The sequence below is a fragment of the Orcinus orca genome, chromosome 4, assembly GCF_937001465.1.
Source record: "Orcinus orca chromosome 4, mOrcOrc1.1, whole genome shotgun sequence".
NCBI lineage: Eukaryota > Metazoa > Chordata > Mammalia > Artiodactyla > Delphinidae > Orcinus > Orcinus orca.
The window spans coordinates 150022853-150045658 of record NC_064562.1 but is presented as its reverse complement, the minus strand read 5'-3'; the positions used below and the strand labels follow the sequence as shown (position 1 = coordinate 150045658).

The window sequence follows — 22806 nt, the reverse complement described above, 5'->3', positions numbered from 1 at the left end:
AAGTAGCATTTAAAGTAAAAACTTTCAGGAATTCCCTGGCTGTCCAACCCCAAAAAACAACAAAAAAAAAAAACGCTCACTAATTAATGGATGAAAGAGGAAATGAAATTTATAAAATATTTGTAGCTAAAAATAACAGAGCATTGCATGCAAAAATTTTAGATGTGACTTAAGCAGAACTCACTGAGAAATTTTTTTGTGTGTTTTTCTTTTGTGGTACACAGGCCTCTCACTGCTGTGGCCTCTCCCGTTGCGGAGCACAGGCTCCGGACGCGCAGGCTCAGCGGCCATGGCTCACGGGCCCAGCCGCTCCGCGACATGTGGGCTTTTCCCGGACAGGGGCACGAACCCGTGTCCCCTGCATCGGCAGGCAGACTCTCAACCACTGCGCCACCAGGGAAGCTCCTCACTGAGAAATTTAATAGCTCTAAGTGGGTTAATTGGAAAATAAGAAAGGTTGATAAAATTAGTATCAGCTCAACTCTAGATGTTAATAAAGAACCAACAGAATAAATCCAAATTGAGTAGAAGAAATACTTAGTCTATATTAATTAAATAGAAAATAGAACAGAATAGATTATTAATACCATAAAATTAATAAAAAAGGATGACTCTCTATAAAGACAGATAAGGAAAAATGAGTACTATTAAAAATATGACCAACAGAATAGAGAGTTTAAAAACCATAAGAAAATACTATAAACAGCCTATTGCCAGAAAATTTGAAAACCTACAAAGTGAGCAGCTAAAAAAAATATATATATATATATATATATATATAAAAATTACAGCTGACTCAAAAGGAAATAGAAAACCTAGGCAAATCAATAACCATTTAAGGTCTTTAATTTTCCATATGCATCCCCTTATTCAAATAAAATCTATCAGACCCAGTTCTATTTCTAAAATTTCAAGGGATGCATAATCCCTATCACGTACAAACTGTCATAGAAAACAGTAAAAGAGGGAAAGCTTTTCAACTCATTTTATGAAGCTAGTATAACCTTAACCTTAACACTGACTTAGTATAGAAAAAGAAAATTTCTTGCTGAATTTATGTATGATCATAGCTACAAATGTTCTAAATTAAGAATAGCAAATTAGGACTTCCCTGGTGGCGCAGTGGTTAAGAATCCGCCTGGCAATGCAGGGGACACGGATTTGAGCCCTGATCCGGGAAGATCCCACATGCCACGGAGCAGCTAAGGCTGTGTGCCACAACTACTGAGCATGTGCTCTGGAGCCCGTGAGCCACAACTGCTGAGCCCACGTGCCACAACTACTGAAGCCCGTGCGCCTAGAGCCCGTGCTCCACAACGAGAGAAGCCGCTGCAATGAGCAGCCCACGTAGCGCAACAAAGAGTAGCCCCTGATCGCCGCAACTAGAGAAAGCCCGTGCACAGCAACGAAGACCCAAGACAGCCCCCCCCCCCCAAAAAAAAGACTCAGTCTGGATTGGGACTTGATAAGGGATATATATTAAAAATCTATAGCAAATTTCATAATTAATGGGGAAACTATTCCATTTACCATGTTTATTAACTAGCGTTACACTGGCAGGCCTAGCAAATGCAAATAAGGCAAGAAAAATAAATAAAAGACAAAGATCAGAAGGGAAGAAACAACAGAAACACTGTTATTTGCGAGGTTTACACACAAAATTTAAAAGAGTGTATAGACTTTGAAACTACTTCGAAGGTTCATCAGTGTTGCTGTATACAAGACTAGCAATCAGAAAATGAAACGAAAAAGATCCCATTCATAATAGTTTTTAAAACTTAATTAGGTATCTGGGAGTAAATCTAACAATAATATGCAATACCTATAAAAATAAGAATTTTGCTTTATGGAGGGACATAAATAAGTGAAGAGATACACAGCTTCCTTAAGAGGAAATAGAAAACCTAAAGAGACCAAAACCATTTCATTGACTTTATTCTTTAACCTGCAAACACATGGAAAACTGGACATGGTAAAGCTGTTAATTCTTCCCCTATTAATCTATAAATTCAATACAGTTCCAGTCAGAATTCCAAGAGGACTTGTTTTTGGTGGAATCTGACAAACTCTTTAGGTAGAGGTCCAAAAATAATCTAGATAATTCTGCAAAAGAACAAAGTGTGTGGTACTTGCCCTCCTATTCATAAAGAATGATTCTAAAACTACAGTATTTTTAAATGTGTTATTGGCCCACAGATGAATAGTTGAGTAGGATAGACTAGAGAGCCCGGAAAGAGTAAGCATGTATTTATGCCTAGTATATAATAGACACGGATTTATAGAAAGGAAGGACTATTCGGTAGATTATATTAGGATAGCTAGTTTTTTATAAAGAGAAAAGTAAAGCTAGAGCCCTGTTTCATACCCTCTTTTACTTTTTTCAATTGATTTATTTATTCCTCTTTATCCTTTTTATTTATATAAAGATCCAGTCTCCCTCATAAGCATCAAATTTAATTTGATTAATAGGTATTTTTTTAGTGTATTGAGTGTGTATATTTTGTTGTATAAATTTAAAGTTTATAGAAATGGTACTACGTATCTTGCTCTGTTTCCTACTTTTTTTAAGTAAATACTATTCTTAATATCCATGCATGTTGCTTTGTATGTATGTCATCTGTTGTTTCTGACTGCTGCATAATTCTCCCTGATTGACATCCACCACATTTTACTCTCCTGTTTGTGGTTGCCTGTGGATCAGCTGGGAGCTTACCGGTCTAGGATGGCCTGAGCTGAGGCAACTCAGCCCTCCTTCTCTCCAGTCTCCAGTCATCTTCTTTCTTTTTTATTCCTTATGATGTTCGTCAAGAACTCCAGTATGTTTAAGAATAGTTATATTAATTGGCATTCCTGGTTATTTTTTTTTTTGGTGGTGGATTTTCTCTTAAATTTTTTTTTAATTAGAAAATTTTTTTATTGAGGTATAGTTGATTTATAATATATGTTTCAGGTATACAACATAGTGATTCACAATTTTTTTTTTTTTTTTTTTGGCTGCATTGGGTCTTCGTTGCTGTGCTCGGGCTTTAGTTGCGGTGAGGGGGGGCTACTCTTCGTTGTGGTGCACGGGTTTCTCATTGCGGTGGCTTCTCTTGTTGTGGAGCATGGGCTCTAGTCATGTAGGCTTCAGTAGTTGCAGCACACGGGCTCAGTAGTTGCAACACACGGGCTCAGTAGTTGCAGCATGCAGGCTCCATAGTTGCGGCACGTGGGCTCAGTAGTTGTGGCTTGCAGGCTCAGTAGTTGTGGCACACGGGCTTAGTTGCTCTGTGGCATGTGGGATCTTCCCAGACCAGGGATCGAACCCGTGTCCCTTGCATTGGCAGGTGAATTCTTAACTACTGCGCCACCAGGGAAGTCCCGTGATTCACAATTATTAAAGGTTATACTCTTATTTATAGTCATTATAAATGATTGGCTATATTTCCTATGCTTTATAATATATCCTTGTAGCTTATTTATCTTATACATAGTAGTTTGTACCTGTTAATCCCCTACTCCTGTCTTGTCCCTCCCCCTTCCCACTCCCCACTGGTATGTTTTCTGTATCTGTGAGTCTGTTTCTTTTTTGTTATATTCACTAGTTTAATTTTTTTAGATTCCTTATATAAGTAATATTATACAGTATTTTTCTTTCTCTGTCTGACTTATTCCACCAAGTATAATACCCTCCAAGTCCATCCATGTTGTTGCAAATGGCAAAATTTCATTCTTTTTTTATGGCTGAGTAGTATTCCGTAGTATTCCATTGTGTGTGTGTGTGTGTGTGCGCATAAACACACACCACATCTTCTTTATCCATTCATCTGTTAATGGACACTTTGGCTGCTTCTGTTTCTTGGGTGTTGTAAATAATGCTGCTGTGAACATTGGGGAGTATATATCATTTTAATTAATGTTTTTGTTTTCTTTGAATATATACCCAAGAGTGGATCATACGGTAGTTCTATTTTTAGTTTTTTGAGGAACCTCCATACTATTTTCCACAGTGGCTGCACCAGTTTACATTCCCATTGGCAGTCCTGTTTTTTTCCTAATCTTGAAGGGACTGTATCTGAAGTTTCAACTTGAAGTTTAATGTTTGTTGTAGGTTTTAGTATATAACATGTACCAGGTTAAGGAATTTCCGTGTAGTCCTTTGGTTTTGTTTTTGTGTTAGTTGTACATGGAATCCTGTCAGATGCTTTTTCAGCATTCTTTGATACGTCATGATTTTTCTTCTGGAATATATTAATGTGGTCAATTCTCAGGCATTGAATTCTCCTTGCGTTTGAGGATACATGTTACTCATCATTTTGCTCTGTTTTGCTTTAAGTTAAGGACCTTTCATAAGTTATATGGAACTATAATTTCTTGTATTTTCCTTATCTAATCTTGGAATCAAGATTACACTAGGCTCATAAAATAATCTAGGCTGCTTTCACTTTTTTTCTCCTATTTTCTGTAACAATTTCTGTAAGATAAGAATTAATTTAAAAATTTGCTAGAATTTTCCTAAAAGTACATTTAAGCCTGTAATTTTTTTTTTTTTTTTTTTTTTTGTAGAGAGGAGGTTTTGGGCTACATTTTTATTTCTTTGCTACTTACTATTCTATTCAGTTTTTCTTTTTATAGTTTATACAGCTTTATACAGTCCATCCAGATTTCAACTTTATTAGTGTATAATTGTTCATAATACTGATTTATTATTTTTATATGTATTGTATCTGTGGTTATTTCTCCCCTTTTGTTCTGTATCTTATTTGTACCTTCTTTTCTTGGTTATCCTTGCAGAGGTCTATCTATTTTATTACTCTTTCCAAAATCAACTTTTGGTTTTGTGAATCTTTTCTAGTTTTAAAAATTACTGCTCTCTATTTCATTTTTCCTGCTCTTTATTATTTCTTTCCTTCTTTTTTCTTTGGGTTTGTTCTGTTGATTTTTCCATCTTTATCAACTGAATGTTTAGCTCATATATTTTTAAACCTTTTCATTTCCTGGCATTGAGTACGGTTTTAGCTGTGTCACATATAGTTTGACATGTTGTATTTTTATTGTAATTCATTTCTAAATATTTCTCAATTCCTTTATGATTTCCTTTTTATTCCATGGGCTATTTAACATACACTGTAAGGAAAAGCACATATTACTTTGGCTGGATCAAAACTTAAAATTTTTGTAGGATAGAGGATACCATAGACCAACCAAAGTAGAAGTCAAACAGCAGGCTGACAGAAGATAGTTGGAACACATATCTGAATTACTGTCTAGTGTATGTTAACATTCTACACATAAGTAAGACAAAAAAGTGTCATAGAAAAATGACAAAGGATATGAATAGGAAATTCATAGGGGAAATGTTAATGGCCAATAAGTATATGAAAAAAATGTTTATCTTCAGTACATACTAAGTACGTGCAAATTAATACAACAGTGAAAAATTTCCTGCCGTCCAACAGATGGCAAACATTTTTAAAGTTTGATTATATCTTGTATTGACAAGAACGTAAGAAAAATGGGAGCACTAACACATCACTAGTGGGGTTTTAGACCTACATAGCTACTTTGGAAAGAGTAACATATAAATTTAAAATGCACTTATTCTATGACCTAAAAATTCTCTCTGTAGGTGTATACTGTGGAGAGACTCTGGCATACATGCTTAAGAAAAAATAGATAAGAATTTTTTTCAGCATTGTTTATAAAAGTGAAAAATGGAAACAACTTTATTTGCCTATCAGTAGATAAGTTTTTGAACAAAATGGGGTGTATGTGTGCACTGGGATAATTTGAAGTATGTAAAAAGCAAAGCTATATTTACTTATACCAACATGGATAGAATATGAATCTTGAATGAAAAAAATAAATTTTAGAATGGCATATGTAGTATAATGTCATTTATGTACCCAGAGCATGCAAAGTACTACTGTATGTCATTCTGGGATACATGCACACACACACATGCATAAATGTACACAGATGTGAAAACATAAACGTGTAAAACATAGAGTGGAAGAATATACACAAAGCTCATGATAGTGGTTCCTTTGGAGAGACAGAATGGTGAATGAGGACTGTTGGTAGTTCTCAGCGATGTTATTATCTCCACACGTAATGTGTTATTTCTTAGGGAAGAACAGCACCTTCAAGTATAGATGACAAAATGATAACAGTTGTTTGTTCTGGGTGCGGGGGTCGTGACTGTTTGTTATATATATATATTTTTTGGTAATTTTACGTACGTTTAAAATCCTCCTCAAAAATTGTACAAGAGATGACTTCCTAAACAAGGAACACAGATGACTCAAGATTTCTAGCTTGGGATGAAGGTGATGTTATTGATAGAGGAAAGGAGATTTGTAGATAACGGACCTTTAGGTACCAGTGGGTTATCCAAATAAAGACGTTTACCGTACAATTGGAAATTAGAATGTAGCACTAAAAAAAAAAAAAATAAGTCAAGCCTAGAGATGCTGATTTTTGAGTCAGTTCAGAAGTCATATTGAAAGCCCTGGTGGTGAATGGATACTAACTACCATTCTTGAGAGAGTGGAGAATGAAGAGAGAAAGTGGCCAAGGCTCACGCTTTGGAAGAACAGTCACATTTGAGGGTTGTGCCGAAGTAGGCGAAGTCAATGGAAAAAAACAAATAGGAACAAAACAAAGCCAGACAGTTTATTGTCATGAAAATCATATGACGGGAAGGAGTTTAATAAGGGGTGGCCAATAATTTCATTTGTTTGGAGAGGTAGAGTCAGGCGAAAACTAGGAAGAGATCGCTGGGCTTGGCAATTAGAAGCTGATGTTGGGCTTCCCTGGTGGCGCAGTGGTTGAGAGTCCGCCTGCCGATGCAGGGGACACGGGTTCGTGCCCCGGTCCGGGAAGATCCCACAGGCCACGGAGCGGCTGGGCCTGTGAGCCATGGCCACTGAGCCTGCGCGTCCGGAGCCTGTGCTCCGCAACGGGAGAGGCCACAACAGTGAGAGACCCGTGTACCGCCAAAAAAAAAAAAAAAAAAGCTGATGTTGACCTTTGAAGAACTTTTCAGTGGATAGGTGCAGAAGCTATATTGTAAGAGGGGAAGAAATTAGTTAATTTGAATATTCCTTTTAGAATCAATCAAAATAGAATGTGACTTACTGTTGCAATGTGTTTTAGTTAAGAACTCCATTGTAAATCTTTTCATAAACATGCTAAATAAGAATCATGCATTAGCCCTTGTAAAGTTTCACAGGAATTGAAAAAAATTTCCAGAATATGCAAGATACTGTACATTCCCTAATGATAATAAAGAACCCAAGCCCTTGAAATCACTTGTTATAAATGTTATTTAAAATAGATCATTAACCATTTTAATTCACTTTGTATGGTGTCATACACATATGGTACTTAATAAATGCTTTTTGAATCTGACATCCATTTAGAAAAGACTAGCTGCAAGACTCAGTCGACAGATAGTCTTCTAGGAGTGGCTGCTTTTGTTCAGTGTAAACCGTAAAGTGAAGAATCAACAAGCTCAAGGAGGATTTGACCCAGGGATAAGTTAAGTAAAATGCGGAAAACATGTGAACCTAAGCCAAACTATCAGTTTCAAAAATGGTACATGCCGGATCCTTACTCATCATAGGGTTGTTTTCTTTTCTTTTTTTTTTGCATACTTTTTTTTTTTTTTTTGCGGTACGCGGGCCTCTCACTGCTGTGGCCTCCCCCGTTGCGGAGCACAGGCTCCGGACGCGCAGGCTCAGCGGCCATGGCTCACGGGCCCAGCCGCTCCGCAGCACGTGGGATCTTCCCGGACCGGGGCACGAACCCGCGTCTCCTGCATCGGCAGGCAGACTGTCAACCACTGAGCCACCAGGGAAGCCCAATCATCATCGGGCTTTTATGGTCGACAAATGCATATGGCCAGATAATTTATGGTGAAATGACTTTGGGGGTCATAGACCTCTTTGAGAATCTGAGAATAGTCATGATCCTCTTCCTCAGAAAAAATGCACATTTGGTAACAAAATTTTGCCTTTGTGAACCCCCTGTTAAAAATCCATGCCTTATGAAGGCTTTTATACATGTAAATATTTAACTCTGCTGGGTGGTGGTCCAAAATGTAGCACGTACCCACTACTACTCTAATTTCATGTATAAGCAATTTTGTATATCATGCTGAGAATTTCACACTTGGTGTGGGTTCTGTCTGAATTGAGAAGGCTTAATTTTTTCCTTTTACGTAATTCAGTGCCACCAGGTGTAGTAATAGGTGCCTACAACAGAAACTTGCTCAAAGTAAGTGCTGGGTAATTATTTATGGAATAAATGAATGAATATGTGACCATGGATTCAAACATCTTCACTTTAGTAACATTTTATAAAACCTAACTATTAAATGAATCAGTAATATAAAAAACTGAAAAGAGTGAGTTAAACATATAGTAGTATAAAACATATGAAATAGTCCATCTTTTCTCTTTGTAAAGCTGTAGACTTGCGCTCCTGGGTCTGTCGTCTGTCTTCCAGTATCGATGAACCAGGCTTTACTTAATGGTCCTAAATCTCCTGATTCCAGCTTGTTGTCCTTGATAGACATAATGTTCTTAGACCTTAGTTCTCCTACCTTTTTTTTTCTTCTAAACATGCCCAACACACCATACCCCCAGCTTTGAGTTTCACTGTTAGTTCAGCTGCATCAGACTGTTTGACCTCCTCTTATTGTTCTCCTACCATTCACTGCTCAAAGTTTTTTTTCCATTTTTTCTTAATTTCTCAGAAAGACTCTTGACCATTGCTCTAGCTTTGACATTAAAAAGCAAAACAGCAACCACTTTATAATTTATATAAATATAGTAATAGTAAAATGGATTTAAGTTTTCATCCATTTTGTAACTTCTAAGTTTTATAGAAGATTGTTTTGTAGAATTTTTAACCTTGAAATAGTGGGATATATACCATGTGACTTTGGTTAAATTATTTAACTTCTTGGAGCCTCAGTTTCCTGATGTGTAAAATTAGGGCATTGGATTAAATCGGTGATTCTCAAATAACTCTACCATTGGTGGTTAAAGAGTTGTCATTACTAAAATAGGAAATTGGCATCCTTCTCCCAAACTATAGGAAAATAACAGTAAATGGGTAGAATGTCTGCTCCCTTTGATTCCTACCTGTAATTTTTTTTAAACTTTGAAGCCTGTTGACCTTGGTACTTGTATCTGATAGAGCACAGAGTTATATATTTGGTTTTAAAGTTTAATATATTTAATTCATGGTAGTCAGGAAAAGAGATGATGATGTTCAGGTCCTTCCTTATTTTTTTGAAAACCTCTAGGTGATGTTGTCTGTAGGCATCTCTTCAACCATAACCTTTTATGATTCTGTTTACTAGATAAAGGAAAAATACAAAGGAAATAACCAGAGTAAGCTATAAGTCAAAACATTTAAAACCTATATGGTGTTGGAAACAATTGGACATTTACATCTCTCTCAAAATTTTTTCCATCTTGGTTACTACAGGACCATGAAATCACTCAAATAGCCAAGGGTATCTAATTATTTTTGGTTATATTAGACTTTAATGATAATGATTATATTCTGAAGACTTACTTATTTTTAAAACGGAGAGGCTGGAGGATGAAAGAATTGATGCTCAGACTATGAAGAAAGACATGGAAAAATGTAGTTGAAAGAGGTCATTTTTAAACTCTACCCTTCTTTCTTTATCTAAGCTGTGAAATGTGACAAGTTGGGAGTTTAAACTGCTCCTTTCTTCTATATTAATTATCTTTTGCTGATTAACAGATCATCCCAGATTTAGCAGTTGAAGACAATAAACATTATATCAGTATTACATCATTTTTGAGATTAAGGATTGGGGATCGGCTTACTTGCATGGCTCGTAACTCAGGATCTTTCACGAAGCTGGAATCATCTGAAGGCTTGATTAGGGCTGGAGGGTTTGTGTCCTAGAGAGTTCGGTCGCATGACTGTTGGCAGGATGCCACTGTTCCTTGCCTAAGGGGCAGTTGGCTTCCTCTGAGTGACCCAAAGCAAGAGATGAAGCAGACAGTTTCTGAAGTCACACACCATCACTTCAGCTCTATTCTCTTTGTTAGAAGTGAATCATTAAGTTCAGCCTACACTCAAAGGGAGAGAGGGGAATTAGATTCCACCTCTTGAAGGGAGGAATAGAAAAGAATTTTCAGAAAAGAAAATCAGTAGGTACTAAATGCATCACAGCAGATACACAGGCCTTGTTACTTGGGTGCTTGGGGAGTGTTTGAGAGGAAGGGCTCTAGAGTTAGAGTTCGTGGGTTCAAATCCTGGCTCTGCTTCTCCTGAACACTATGACCTTCGTCAAGATTCCTCATCTATAAAGTGAGCACAATAGTAATATCTATTACAGGAATGTAGAGAGGAATAAGTGAAAAAAATGAAGGTAAAGCACTTACCTTGGTGGCTTTTATTTCAGTAAGAGTTAGCTGTTATTCACCTACTAGATCACAGCAATAACTTTGATGTAGAGTCTGCCTTTCTGTAATGTTATTAGCCGAATATGCTCTAAGGTATCCACCAGGCTAACCTACCTAGTCTTATTCAATTTTTAAAATTCTGCTCATTAGTACTTGAGAAAATTCTGCTTAACCTTGAAGACTTGAGAAATGCCGATGTGTGTGTGTGTGTATATATACACACATATACATGTTATGTACACATATATTCACATATACTACATGGCTTGAGTCATATTGTGTGGAAGAAATGCATATACAGTAAGTCCCCTATATACGAACCTTCAAGTTGCGAACTTTCAAAAATGCGAACATGCGTTGCATCAGCGTCAGACGTGAGTGAAATTGCAGCTTGCCCTCTGATTGTGTTAGTTGGGTACCTAGGCTAACTTTGTTGGACTTAGAAACAAATTGGACTTACAAACACGCTTTCGGGACGGAACTCATTTGTATGTAGGGGACATACTGTATATTTTAATCCTGCCACATTTATATTTTTAATATTTTACCATGTTAAAAATTCTTCAAACATGTTTTTATTAAAACAATCCATTGCATTTTTTGATTATTTCCTCAGGCTAGGCCCCGGAAATGAAATTCCTAGATCAGTATATATTGATATTTACCTCTTTAAGGCTCTTGATCTATAATGCTCATTGCTTTCTTGAAAGTTTGTACCAGTTTATATTTCCAGCAGCAGCCTCACCTTGCTTGCTAGTCTCTAAAAAGTATTGGTGGCTTTTGAAAGCCTAGTTATAGTAGCAAGACAGAATTGCATTAAACCCCAGGGAATTGTGTTTTTATAAGAGCTTTAAATATATAGGAATATTTCCCAGGCTTTCTGCATTAATTTCTATAAATATATATATATATATATACACACATATGCATAAATACTATATATGTGTATATACTAACTGTGAAGTATTATGCAGGAATAGATACAGCTTCTGTTCACTTGGAACTTAAAATATAAGGCTGATATGAGTCCATATAATTAAGATGTACCGAGAGTGAAATACACAGACACACACCGCTATCTTTCTTTAAAAGCTAACCCTCAAGAAGCAAAGAGTGAGGTAAAGGTTACGTGTCAGGCTTCAAACTGACTCCCACAGTGAGAAGAGTGTTTCTTTTTGAGCCAGGTCAAGCTGTCGCCTCCAGAAGAAACACACCCTTTGGCTTACATTACTCTCTTCCTTTCTAAATACACGAATATCTATGATTGATAAGAGGGGACATTCAGATTTGCTATCAATTTCAGTGTTCTGCCTAAAGCCAGCAATTAGCCCTGTAGCGTGCCGCACCATCCTCTCACCTGGAAACCGTCTCAGGTTATGATGCTGTGGGTCAGTGGATGATCCTTATTTTAAATTGACTAGAAATAAAGAATAAAAGCTACCAGTCATACAGTTTCTTTTGTCTAATAGGTGGCAAGTTTACCTAACGCAAGGAAGAGATCCCTGTTTGGTTTCAGGGGGGCTGTACTTTGGAAATGGCATACGGGTTCTTTTTTGGGAAGGTGGGGATCATGGTGGTAGGGCTAGGGGAAAGGCCCAAGAGAATAAATGAGTATTTAGAAGAAATGAAAAAAGCAAAGTCATGGGCTGTGGAATCAACTCTGACGTTGCACATGTTGGGGAAACATTTGTAAAACGATATAGTATTAATATTACCCCTGGAATACATTTTTTCTCTAGTTATCATCACAGTTCATTCAATTTAAGTCATAAAAAATTACACCTTGTCATTTAAAATTTGTAACGACCAAATCTTTTTTGTGTTTATTCAGCAAATAACTTTTTGAACACTTACTCTGTAGGAGGCACTGTTTTACGTTGTGTGGAGAAACAACTATAGGCAACCTTTTGTTTCAGTTTTTTTTATATTATGAAATTTTGAACCCAGGGAAGCATTTTTTGTGTTTGTTTCAATGAAGCTTCATCTGGGTCATTTTATAGGCTTGGTTTCCTGTGTTGTCAGTAAGTCTATAGTCACTAAACGGCAATCTAGCTCCCGCGTCTACTGTATTTAATATGTACGTTATTTGTAATAAGGTTAGTTTTATCAAAAAGATCTTTAAAAGTAGATGATATAAGTGAATACGTTCGTTTGTTTCCGAGCGAACCAAATAGAAATGTAGGAGGGTACATACATTTCATGGCTAGCCAACTGGGGGAGGATAATCTCATCTCTCAGAGGTTGGCATGTGCTGTTTGCTAATAAACACCTGCCTAGTGTGCTTTTCCATACCTCTGTAGAGGGAAGAGGGCGAAGTCGGTCCCTGAGAGTGGTTGGAAGCCCCTTACTTTGTCCCATAAAGCCTTGGTAACATTTCGTAGGTATGACTTTTGGGGTTGGTATGCCTGTTTTACAGCGCAGCGCTTTCAAGTGAACGGCTTACACGCAGCCTTACACTTTGACACGGCCCAACAAGTTAATTAATTAGCCACCTTTCCGTCCCAGCTGCGGGACTGGGCATTAGAGCTCTTCCAGAAGGAAAATTTGATTAATGGCTCTCTTCTAGCGTGGGGACGACTGCAGACTTCTCTTCCGCAGAGCGTGAAACGTGCGTCTTCCTGCCGAGGGGCCTCGTCCCAGCCGCGGCCCCCGGGACGACTCCCTGCCTCAGGTGTCCTGCGCGCCGCGGGCCGCGTCCGCTCTCTGGGGCGGGCGTCCGGGACTTCCTGTCTGGGCGCGGGGCGGAAGGATCGCGTTGCCAGCCGAGGCGGCCGCCGCCGCCGCCCCTGCCGTTAGGTGGTGGGGTTTCTCAGCCCGGCGGCGGGAGGCGGGCCGGCCTCGGCTTCCTGTCGGAGGACGCGCAAGGATCCGGGCGTCGGAGTGTGTGCGAGTGCGTGAGTGTGTGTCGGCCGCACGGCGTGTGTCTCCGGCCGCGGGTTCCGCCTCCTCCCCTGCCGCCGCTGCTCACGGTGTAAGTCAATGTGAAGCAGCAGCTCCAGCCCCGGGATAAACATGGCGACGTCTCTGCATGAGGGACCCACGAACCAGCTGGATCTGCTCATCCGGGCTGGTAAGGACAGGGGAACTTTCCTCCCGTGCATCGGTGCAGCAGGAGAAGGGGTGCACAGGGGGCGGGGTGGCTCCCCTGTGGCGGTCAGTGCAGGGGGTCCGGTGTCCCCTTCGGTCACCGGGGCGGCCGGGGGAAAGGGGGGTTGTGAATGAAGTAATGGAGGCGACGAATCAGGAAGTGATCACCTTGGAGAGTAACCTGCCTCAAATCCGGCGCTGTCGCTTCAGGGTGGGTTTGTGGAGCAGCGGCGGCGGCTGCCGGGCGGAGCGCTGGCAGCGGGTGCCGGGCAGCCGAGGCGCAGTTAAGTTGGGGACTCGGGGGCGGACGAGTTGTGCGCTTCACCCCAGTTGCCGAGGAACCAGGAAGTGAGTGAGGCTGTTGTCTCCCGGCTGCGCCTGCCACGCTGTCTGGCCGCAGAGGCCGCTGCTGCCCGCGGTCGGGGGCGGCGGGCTTCTCCGGTGGACGCTCGCCACCCCCGCCCCGTTCTCCTTTCAGACTTGGTCCGCAAGTCCTGGACTTCCGCGCGGACGAGGCAGCGCCGGGCCACGTCCGGTAGACCGATACCCGCCAAAAAATTGCTCTGACCCACCTCCTCACATCCCCACCTTGTGCGGGCTCGGGAGTAACGGTTCTCGAGAGGGTCCCTTAATAACGTGGAGTGGCCTGGGGGGGGTGTTGCTCTCGGGGGCCCGCCTCCCTTTCCTGGTTCAGTGGGCGGCTGTGGAGAAGTAGGCTTATGCCCCTTGCCTCGTGGGTGGGTTTTTCAGGGGGGAGGATGGGAAAGACACGGAGTATGTGTTGTACCCCTGCGCTGGAGCGTTGGGGCGTCAGAGAGGAACGTTTATTTTTGTAAACAGCGGGTGAAGGTGGAGGAGCGGGGCGGGCGGGAGGGAGTCTTGGCCCCAGGGAAGTCTCCTCACGGAATTGCCCCCTTTCCCCCTCCCCCCCAAGCCTCCCACCACAGCGGAAGCGCCTCGGAGAGGACAGAACGGCTGGGATTGACAGGCCTCGGGTTCCTATCCGCTCGCTGCGATGTTCCGAATAAGAGCGTTGGTTTCTGGGGGCGGGACTCCTGGCCCGCGGCGGGCCAATGAAGATTGGGCGGGAGTGAAGCTGACAATGTACGCATGGAATTGGAGGGAAGAGGAGTGTAAACACGGAAGTGGCCGCGGCGGTGGGGGATGTGCGGCGCCACTGCTGCAGCGGAAGGGCACGGACTTAAGTTACATAGAGAAAGCGGCTTTACTTAATAGCAGACAGCGCAGCGAGGGCCCTGAGTCGGCGTAGCGGAGCTTGAGTACGGTTTACCTACTGCAGTGAGCGTCGGTGTTCCTTTCCCTGGCATCTCTTTCATATCGCCATCGATGGGAATTGGAAGATGGGGAAGAGTCACCGACGAGGATTGCTGTAAAGGATCTTACCGGCTGTTTTCCATCCACTGTTTTTAGGTTGGGGAGTTAGTCGTTTGGTTGGTGAAACTCTCGTGATTCAGTTCGTTTCGGAGAAATCATAAACTTACATGTACCCTTAACAGAACTTAATCTGTAAAATGGAACGCTACACGGTCCCAAAGAAAAAAATCACAGTTCACTGAGTAGTGATTAAAATGCATTTGACAGTTATTTTCCGATTAGAGCAAGAACTTAAATATTAGGGAAAAGGAGGCAGAGCACAATGAGAACTTGGTCTCTTTGTGTACGTTCAGTCCGTTAATACTGTATGAATTAAGAGATGGCATTTTTGGCTTTATATTATTGCTACTAACAACACTTTATGGATTGTTTGGGTCAGTAGTGCTGAACATGGACCTTTCCGGAAATGTTCCCAGTGGTTGTGAGAACCTTAGAATACTCCACGCGGTTAGAATTTTGTAAAGGTAAAGGTAAGAGGGCTTAATTTTGCCAAGAGAAGGTATTTTTGTCATAAGCTTTTGCAATCATCGTCATAACTGAACGTTACCTGTAGATATTTTGCTTGGAGTGGATACATACACACAGTTTAACATATATAGACAGCCTACGGTTCAAAAATACAAACGTTTTATCTTCTTTTGATCAGGGTTTTTTTTTTTAAGTTAAATGTTTTCCCGTTCTACTGCATTTCCTTAGTACATAGAAACCTTACAGTTGAAATTTCCTTTGTGATTATAATGTTCTCTAAAGAATACATATTACATATAATTGTTTTCAAATGATTTTCTCAAGTCATATTCGTGTAATCTGAAGTTCCTTTATAAACCCTATTTTAGAAGGAAATTTGAGACAGGTTTGCTGGTTTATCCAAGGTTTATTCAGTGAGTTAAAAGTGGAGGAGGAAAGGTGGCCCAGAAAATGAAGAATCATGGATCTAAATTTTTATTGCTGCCAATTGCCAATGATGTTGGGAGGGTAAGGTTTGTATTTGTATATGGACTTAATGGTATCTTTTCATTCCCTTGAGGGAAGTCATCAAGTGTTAGACGTAATTCTTGCTCACGAAGATTTAGTCTAATTGAGGAGACAGATGAAAATCTGTATAATATATAAATGTTAATATAACTACAGGGATTGCTGTATGGGTTCCTGGTAAGTGTAGAATGCTATTAAGGAAAACTTCTAGAGGAGATAAGCTTTAAATTGAATATTGTTAGCATAACTGTTGTTTCTAAGTAAGTATAAAGCGCTTAGAATTACCATTACTGTTAGACGTTAAGATGCTAGAGGATATAGTTTTGCTTTTATTTTCCCCCCTTCAGAGACTTAACTATCAACTTTAGCCATCAGCTTTCGCTTTAGTTATCAACGTGTATGCTGTCAGAGGCATTTGAATAAAGAATGAAATACATAAGGTTATTTAGTAAAAATCATTTTCACATACAAAATATTTTTTGTGGTAAAGACTTGATATACTTTATAAAACTTTCACTGACAACATGGTGTCCAACCGAGAAAGAGCCTTGAAAGAGCCTTGACCCTGAAGTCAAGAGATAAGGATCTTCATCTAGCTGTCACTAAACTAGCTCTTTAAGGCTTCGTTTTCTGTAAGAGAACACCATTGACCAGGTGATCCCTAATAACTTTTAAAACTCTGAAACTATAGGTGGCTCAGAAATATTTAATGGAAAGCGAAGGTCCTCTTTTTGCTTGGATTTCTTTACATTACACTCTATGAGTGAATTTGTCTGTAAGGTCGTTATGTAATGGGGAGGGGTTAATTTCTTTTGCCAATCTTTGGACCAAATTGGAGTTTGAGGCCATGTCTGTACGTTGAATAAGACTATGATATAGTTTATTTAGTAAATTAAGCTCATTTCTAGTCTCTAGGAGAATATGAATGTTACTTTATTAATACTTACGCGAAAGCGTTGTGTACATGTGGCCTGACTTTTCTGGAAGATTGTCAATTTAAAATATTCTGCCTTCTTATTCTCAAGTGTACATTCCTTGACTTTTTTTCTTCCTTTTTTTGAGAAATTGAAAATTGAGAAAGTGGAGAATTTGAGAATTGAGAAATAGCGTAACTCTTAGGAAAGAAGTATTGTTCTACTTTAACACGGTTATTGAATGGAAGGGGGAAATTCTTCTGGAAATGCAGCCTTAAGTATTTTTACGGACGGAACAAATCTGTCTAGTTTGTCAAAATTCATCATGAAATTTGAACTAGAAAATCTTCTAATTTACTATAAACTGGAATATCTAGTATCAATCTTGAAAAGAACATCAATTTGAAAAAAAATTTATCAGGCTATGAAAAGATGAAGCATGCGTTGAAATAAAATTGGAAGAATGGCATAAATTTTTTAAAACTTTATTTGGAAATGTGTTTAAGAAATTACTCTTTAGAATTCATTGCAGCATTAGTACTAAAATTCATACAGAAATTGAGTGAAAGAGTAACATCAGTGTGTAAAGAGTCATTCAGGGTAATCCAACATCAGTTTCCTTTAGGGACAAATTTAATTGGTAGAGAGGCAGGCAGGAGAGTGTTTTTGATTTATGAAGAGTTTAAAAAAAAATCCTTCATGTATAAGTCGACAAAGTACTGTTGTACTTATGGAAATGGAATCATAATTGTTCACCTACACAGTGATTTTATGTTTAGAAGCTAAAACTTACAGAAACATGAGGATGGAATTTGGGTGTTGTTGATTACATTAGATAATAAATTACAGCTGCAGTTCTTTAATACTAAAATCTCTGGTATGAGGGATTCTGGGAGTTCCCCAGACTCTTTCAGGGGGTCCGTGAAGTCAGATTGTTTTCATGGTAACGCTAAGACATCATTTGCCTTTTCACTTTCACAAGTGTTCACAGAAGTTTTCTAGAGGCTGCATGGCTTGATAGAACAGATCGGATGAAAAAGCAGGTATGAGAATCCAACTGTTTTCTGCCATGTATTAAAAAGATTTGCAAAAATGTAAAATAAAGCTACTCTCCAAATTGTTCTTTGTTTTAGAAGTTATTTTTCATAAACATATTACTTAAAGTTTTCTTAGCTTTAATTTCAAATAAGATGAGTATCTAAACATAGGACTTACATAAGCAAAATCTCTTTGTGGTCCTCAGCAATATGAGTGTAAAAGGGCCCTTTGACCAGAAAAGTTTGAGAATAGCTGAGTTACAGTTTTATTTAGTCTATACTTTTCAGTACCATAGCCACTAGCCTCATGTGGCGATTGAGTATTTGACATGTGGCCGATTAACCAAATTTTTAATTTAATTTAAACATAAAAACTGAAGCAGTGAAAAACTTCTTTACGTGTTCTTTACATGTAAACCTCTTTTACATGTTGAAATGCCAGTGTTTTGGATATACTGGGTTAAATGAAAGGTGTTAATTTCCCCTTCTGCTTATTTTCTTAACGTGGCTGCTGGACCTTTAAAAATTACACGTGGCTCTCGTTATATTTTTATCAGACAGCGCTACTGTAGGAAATGATTTTATTCTCTTTCCCCTTTTAACCTTATAATGCAGCTGTATAGATTAGAAAAGTCAAAGGGGAACGGATACAGATGGAGTGCCCCAGACCTTTTACCTTTCCGTTTGTTTGTGTTCTTCACTCACCTATTAACTGTTAAGAGTCCTGGGGCGTTAGAGAATAAGCTGTGGTGAGTCAGGTGTGGTAGCTGCCTGATGCCCTTGTAAATATTAGTTTATGGTCTTGCTTGTAGGGGAATACCACTATCACCTAATGAAGTGTTTTCTAATATTTTCCTATTGCTCTCAAATTAAATTGCTGTTAATTTTTATTTTTGACTTTTAAGAACGTTGTTATGAGCTAGATCCATTGCCAGCATTCTCTTCTGCAAAGCTGAGAGGTATGTCTCTTGTCAGACTTAATTACCAAGTTTGGTATTTAGTAACAGCTGTCGAGTGAGTCTGGAATAGTCTCCATACAAACACCAGTTGATTAGAAAGCTAGAAATGGAACAATAAGACTCTGAACCAACGGTAAAGGAGGGCATAAGCAAATTTAATTTTTGACACTGATTAAAATTAAAATAGTTTGGAAATTTATTTGGTATATTTATTTCTTCAAGGAATATAGACCAGCAGTGCCACCGACTGGGGGCAACTAGAAGATGATACCTGCCAGATTACTTTTAGCTGCATTGTTTCTGTTTTTTAAATGAGTTGCTTATTTTTTTAAACTCCCATAAATTTCATAAGCAGGCCTAGAAAGACACCAGAAAATCAAGCTTTAAGTAAGAGATAAGTAAGGAATTCTCAGCCCTCACTTGTAAGTTTGCTTACTTCGATGGCACAACAATGTTATATTCATATTTATCCTTAGGAATTGTGCAGAATTTTAGTTTAAATTGTATTTGAATTATTGATCTGAATAAAATAATATTGAAAAGTTTTTAAAAATTATGGGAACTTGAATAGGAAAAGTATTTCTTAAATTTCTGTTACCAAAAACTGCTTGTTGACTTACGTCAACAAAAGACAAGTAAAAAGAGACAGAGCTCACTTTTAACAAATTGGGTTAAGTATTCTTGGAAACTGTCAAATTATTTTGCATCTTTATCTTGTTTTGAAATATTTTACGTCCATTTATGTGTTTGATACTCTGAACTATTCGTATAAGCTTCATGAGGCCAGAGCTCTGTTCACACTTGTGTCTCAGGTTGATAACAATCCTTTGTTGACTGTACATAGAACATTAGATCCGACTGATAGTTCGTAGGGAGTTGATGCTTTTTTAATATATTCTCGTCCTGGATTTAAAGTGTAAAGGAGTGATTCTCTGCTGAAGTTTGTGTGGATTCTCTTTGTTTTACTCTGGATGTAAAATATTTCGGGGAAACAGCATTTTGAACTTAGGGAGAAAAGGGGAGGTTGAGGTCGGAAATCATAGCAAGAAAATTTTCACTGACATAACTAACATGAAGTCATGGTTTTGAAAACATACCTCAAACTGCATAAGAGCTCAGGGCAGCACAATATATAGCTGTTGGCAAATTTCATTTTGTTTATAACTTAAAACATTAAAATATCTGGTAAAATTCTATTGCTGTATTATTATCAAATACTCAAAGCTCTTTAGTATGGTAGAGTTTTTAGGGTGTGTCTTAATACAATTACATAAGGAATTAGTTTACCCGGGATGGTTTATTAATAGCACCTAAGACAACAGCTAAATTGCAACACAAGCAGACTTTAAAGAGAATGAAGTTCCTAGAATAAACTTTTAAAAACCTGAGAATCTGCTTCCCAAGGTTCTTTAGTGCACGTGAGTACTGCAGGGGGAGGTACTTTGAAAAAAATACTTGAGAATGGTAATATATTTTATACTTACTAATAGTAAATTTCTTAAAGTTGAGCTAGAAGGACTGATTGAATCCTGTGCTTCAGTGAAGCTGCAGATAAGAGTAAGCAGGGTCACCTAAAGATAGATTTACTTAGAGGTTTGGCTGCCTCTCTGGAACTGTTCAGCTTTGAGCAGATTTCCATAAATGGAAAGAGCAACTGGAGAGACCGGGTACCTTGGTTGAGAGTGCGGATGACGTGCAGCAGGTGGTGAAGCAGTCACTGGATTTTCTGTGAATGCTCTCCAAATGGCTGGTGTGTGAGGCCGAGGCCTTAGCACTCGGTGACTTTTGAGACTAAGTGAAAAAGTTGTTTTCAATTAAAAGTTTACTGGAAACAATTTTAAAAGATTCATATCTTTAGTGTTGTAGAACTTGTGAATTGATAATATGCTTTTATGAAATTTGTACAAATATTTTCTTTTAGTCCTTTAGAGGACATCTTGAGAAAAATTTATCAAATTAGACACCGTTCACATATTCATGTTTCAGAACCTCTTACCAAGCAGAATATTTCAAATCAGGATGTGAAATTAATTATGTCATTAGGATAATGCATTTGTGCTTGAATTGCTATTTTTCCTGTAAGGTCTGTGGGTTGTCCTTAACTTCAAAACATAAAAGAAACACTTGCATGCCTCCTATATGAAAGGTCTGTGTTAGGAACCATAACAGATGTAAAGATGAATTAAGATAGGCCCTCCCTGATCTCACGGAGCTTAAATGGTGATAAGAAATTATCACCATTTATTGAGTTCTTATCTATATGTGAGATATTGTACGTGTTTTTTAAGGGAATCACTGCATTTAATTCTCACAACTCTATGAGGTAAGTAATATTCCTGTTTGGTGAAAGAGGAAACTGAGCCTTACAAGAAATTAAATTGCTGCCCTAAGGTAACAGAAATTGTAAGTGGCAGAGACTAGAGCCCAAGCTTTCGAGGCTGGAAAACCAAACCACTGCTGTACACTTTACTGTTTCACAAATAATTTAATCAGCAAAGCATAAAGTAAGTGTTAGAAGAGAGTTACAAGAGGTGGTAGAACTAGAAAAGGCTTCATGGAGGGGAAAAGAAACACAGGCGCGCGCTCTCTCTCTCTTTTTTTTTTTTCTTTCTTTCTTTCTAAATTTCTTGGGTAAAACCCAGCAAAGTCCAGAGAGATCTTGAAGAAGAAAGCAGTTACTGTGAAGAAAATTCCCAAGTTCTCTGGTGCACTCACCAGGAGGGTCTGTAAGAATTGAACTGATTGATTAATTTAGAAATACGAGTTTCTGACTGATTCTGCTAGGTGTTTACTTAGTAGCAGTATATTAAAATTACAGTTGACCTCATAGGACTGTTAATCTACAACCATTCTCCCTCCCCTACCCCGCAAGTTAGTTTTGGCCTAAAATTGATACAGGATTCAAATTTCAAGGGTCTTTGCTTTCCTTTGGATAAGATTCAGAAATTTCTAATCAATCTCAATACTTGCTTTATAATCAACATTCATTTTACAAAGTATAGATACTAGGTTGTTTTGGTTTTAAAATTATTTCTGTAAGTAATTTATATGGGCTAATATGTATTAATGACTCATTTAGAGTTATTAACGTGAGAGTTTAATAACGTACGTGTTCAGTGCACTTTTATTGAGTAGAACTTATTTTCCCCCCAGTGGAAGCATCAGTTCATAGCAGTAATGCACACTGTACAGATAAGACAATTGAAGCTGCTGAAGCCCTGCTTCATATGGAATCTCCTACCTGCTTGAGAGATTCAAGAAGTCCTGGTATGTGAACTGTTCTTTTTTATATTAAACATATCACGTCACTTTACGTATCTAGAAAGAAAGTTTTTGTTTTTGTCTTTGGTAATCCAAGGGGATTGTTGGTGTTCTCAAAGTCTATAATACATAAATACCTGTGACAGCAGTAATTGATTTTTATTTGTCAATGTTCCCAAATCTTAAATACTTAATTTTCAAAATAAATGAAACAGAAACGCCCACTATAGACAGACAGATGGCTGTTACATTGCTGTTTATACCATCATGTCTTATTTCCTTAACTCTGGGTAAATTATAAACCTTAAGAGAATGGCAGATGGGAGCATTTGCCACCTATGACCACGTTCAGTCCTTCCTTCAGTGATAGATGGGCAGTGACCCCAGGGAGCGCTCCCTGAGGGAGGGCGGAGGTAGCTTCCAGTGTTGCCTCACACTCCCTTCAGGCTGCACGTTTTCCTTTTTTTGTTTTTTGTTTTTTTTGGCCCCCTTTTTAAAGACTGCCTTTGAGAGTCTTTTTGTCCTAATTTTAATGCCCAAATGTTAATTTGACTTAATACAGTTAAGATTGGCCCTTCTCATAGGGATTTTCAACATATGTTAAGATCAACCGTACTTTTTAGTTAGAGTAGGAATCCTGTGTATTATTCAGGGATATGAGAAGAAGATTAGGGCATACTGGTCAGTATATTAATCCATGATAGTATGTATTAATTGAAATAGAAATGTCATATCCTGGTTA

The 22806-nt window shown here is 38.7% G+C and overlaps 1 protein-coding gene across 16 annotated transcripts in view; it reads left to right on the top strand.

The window, feature by feature from the left end:
* ELF2 (E74 like ETS transcription factor 2) overlaps positions 1-22806 on the top strand; it is a 95372-nt gene that overhangs the window by 62009 nt on the left and 10557 nt on the right. For 11 of the 16 annotated variants that reach the window (XM_004265137.4, XM_033419446.2, XM_033419445.2 and 8 more), the window contains one exon: positions 21957-22070. In XM_004265137.4, the coding sequence (XP_004265185.1) occupies positions 21957-22070 (114 nt within the window). Of the gene's footprint in view, positions 1-13203; positions 13507-18777; positions 18804-21956; positions 22071-22806 lie in introns of those variants that run through there. The other 5 variants (XM_004265138.3, XM_033419447.2, XM_033419448.2 and 2 more) reach the window with 4 other exon arrangements.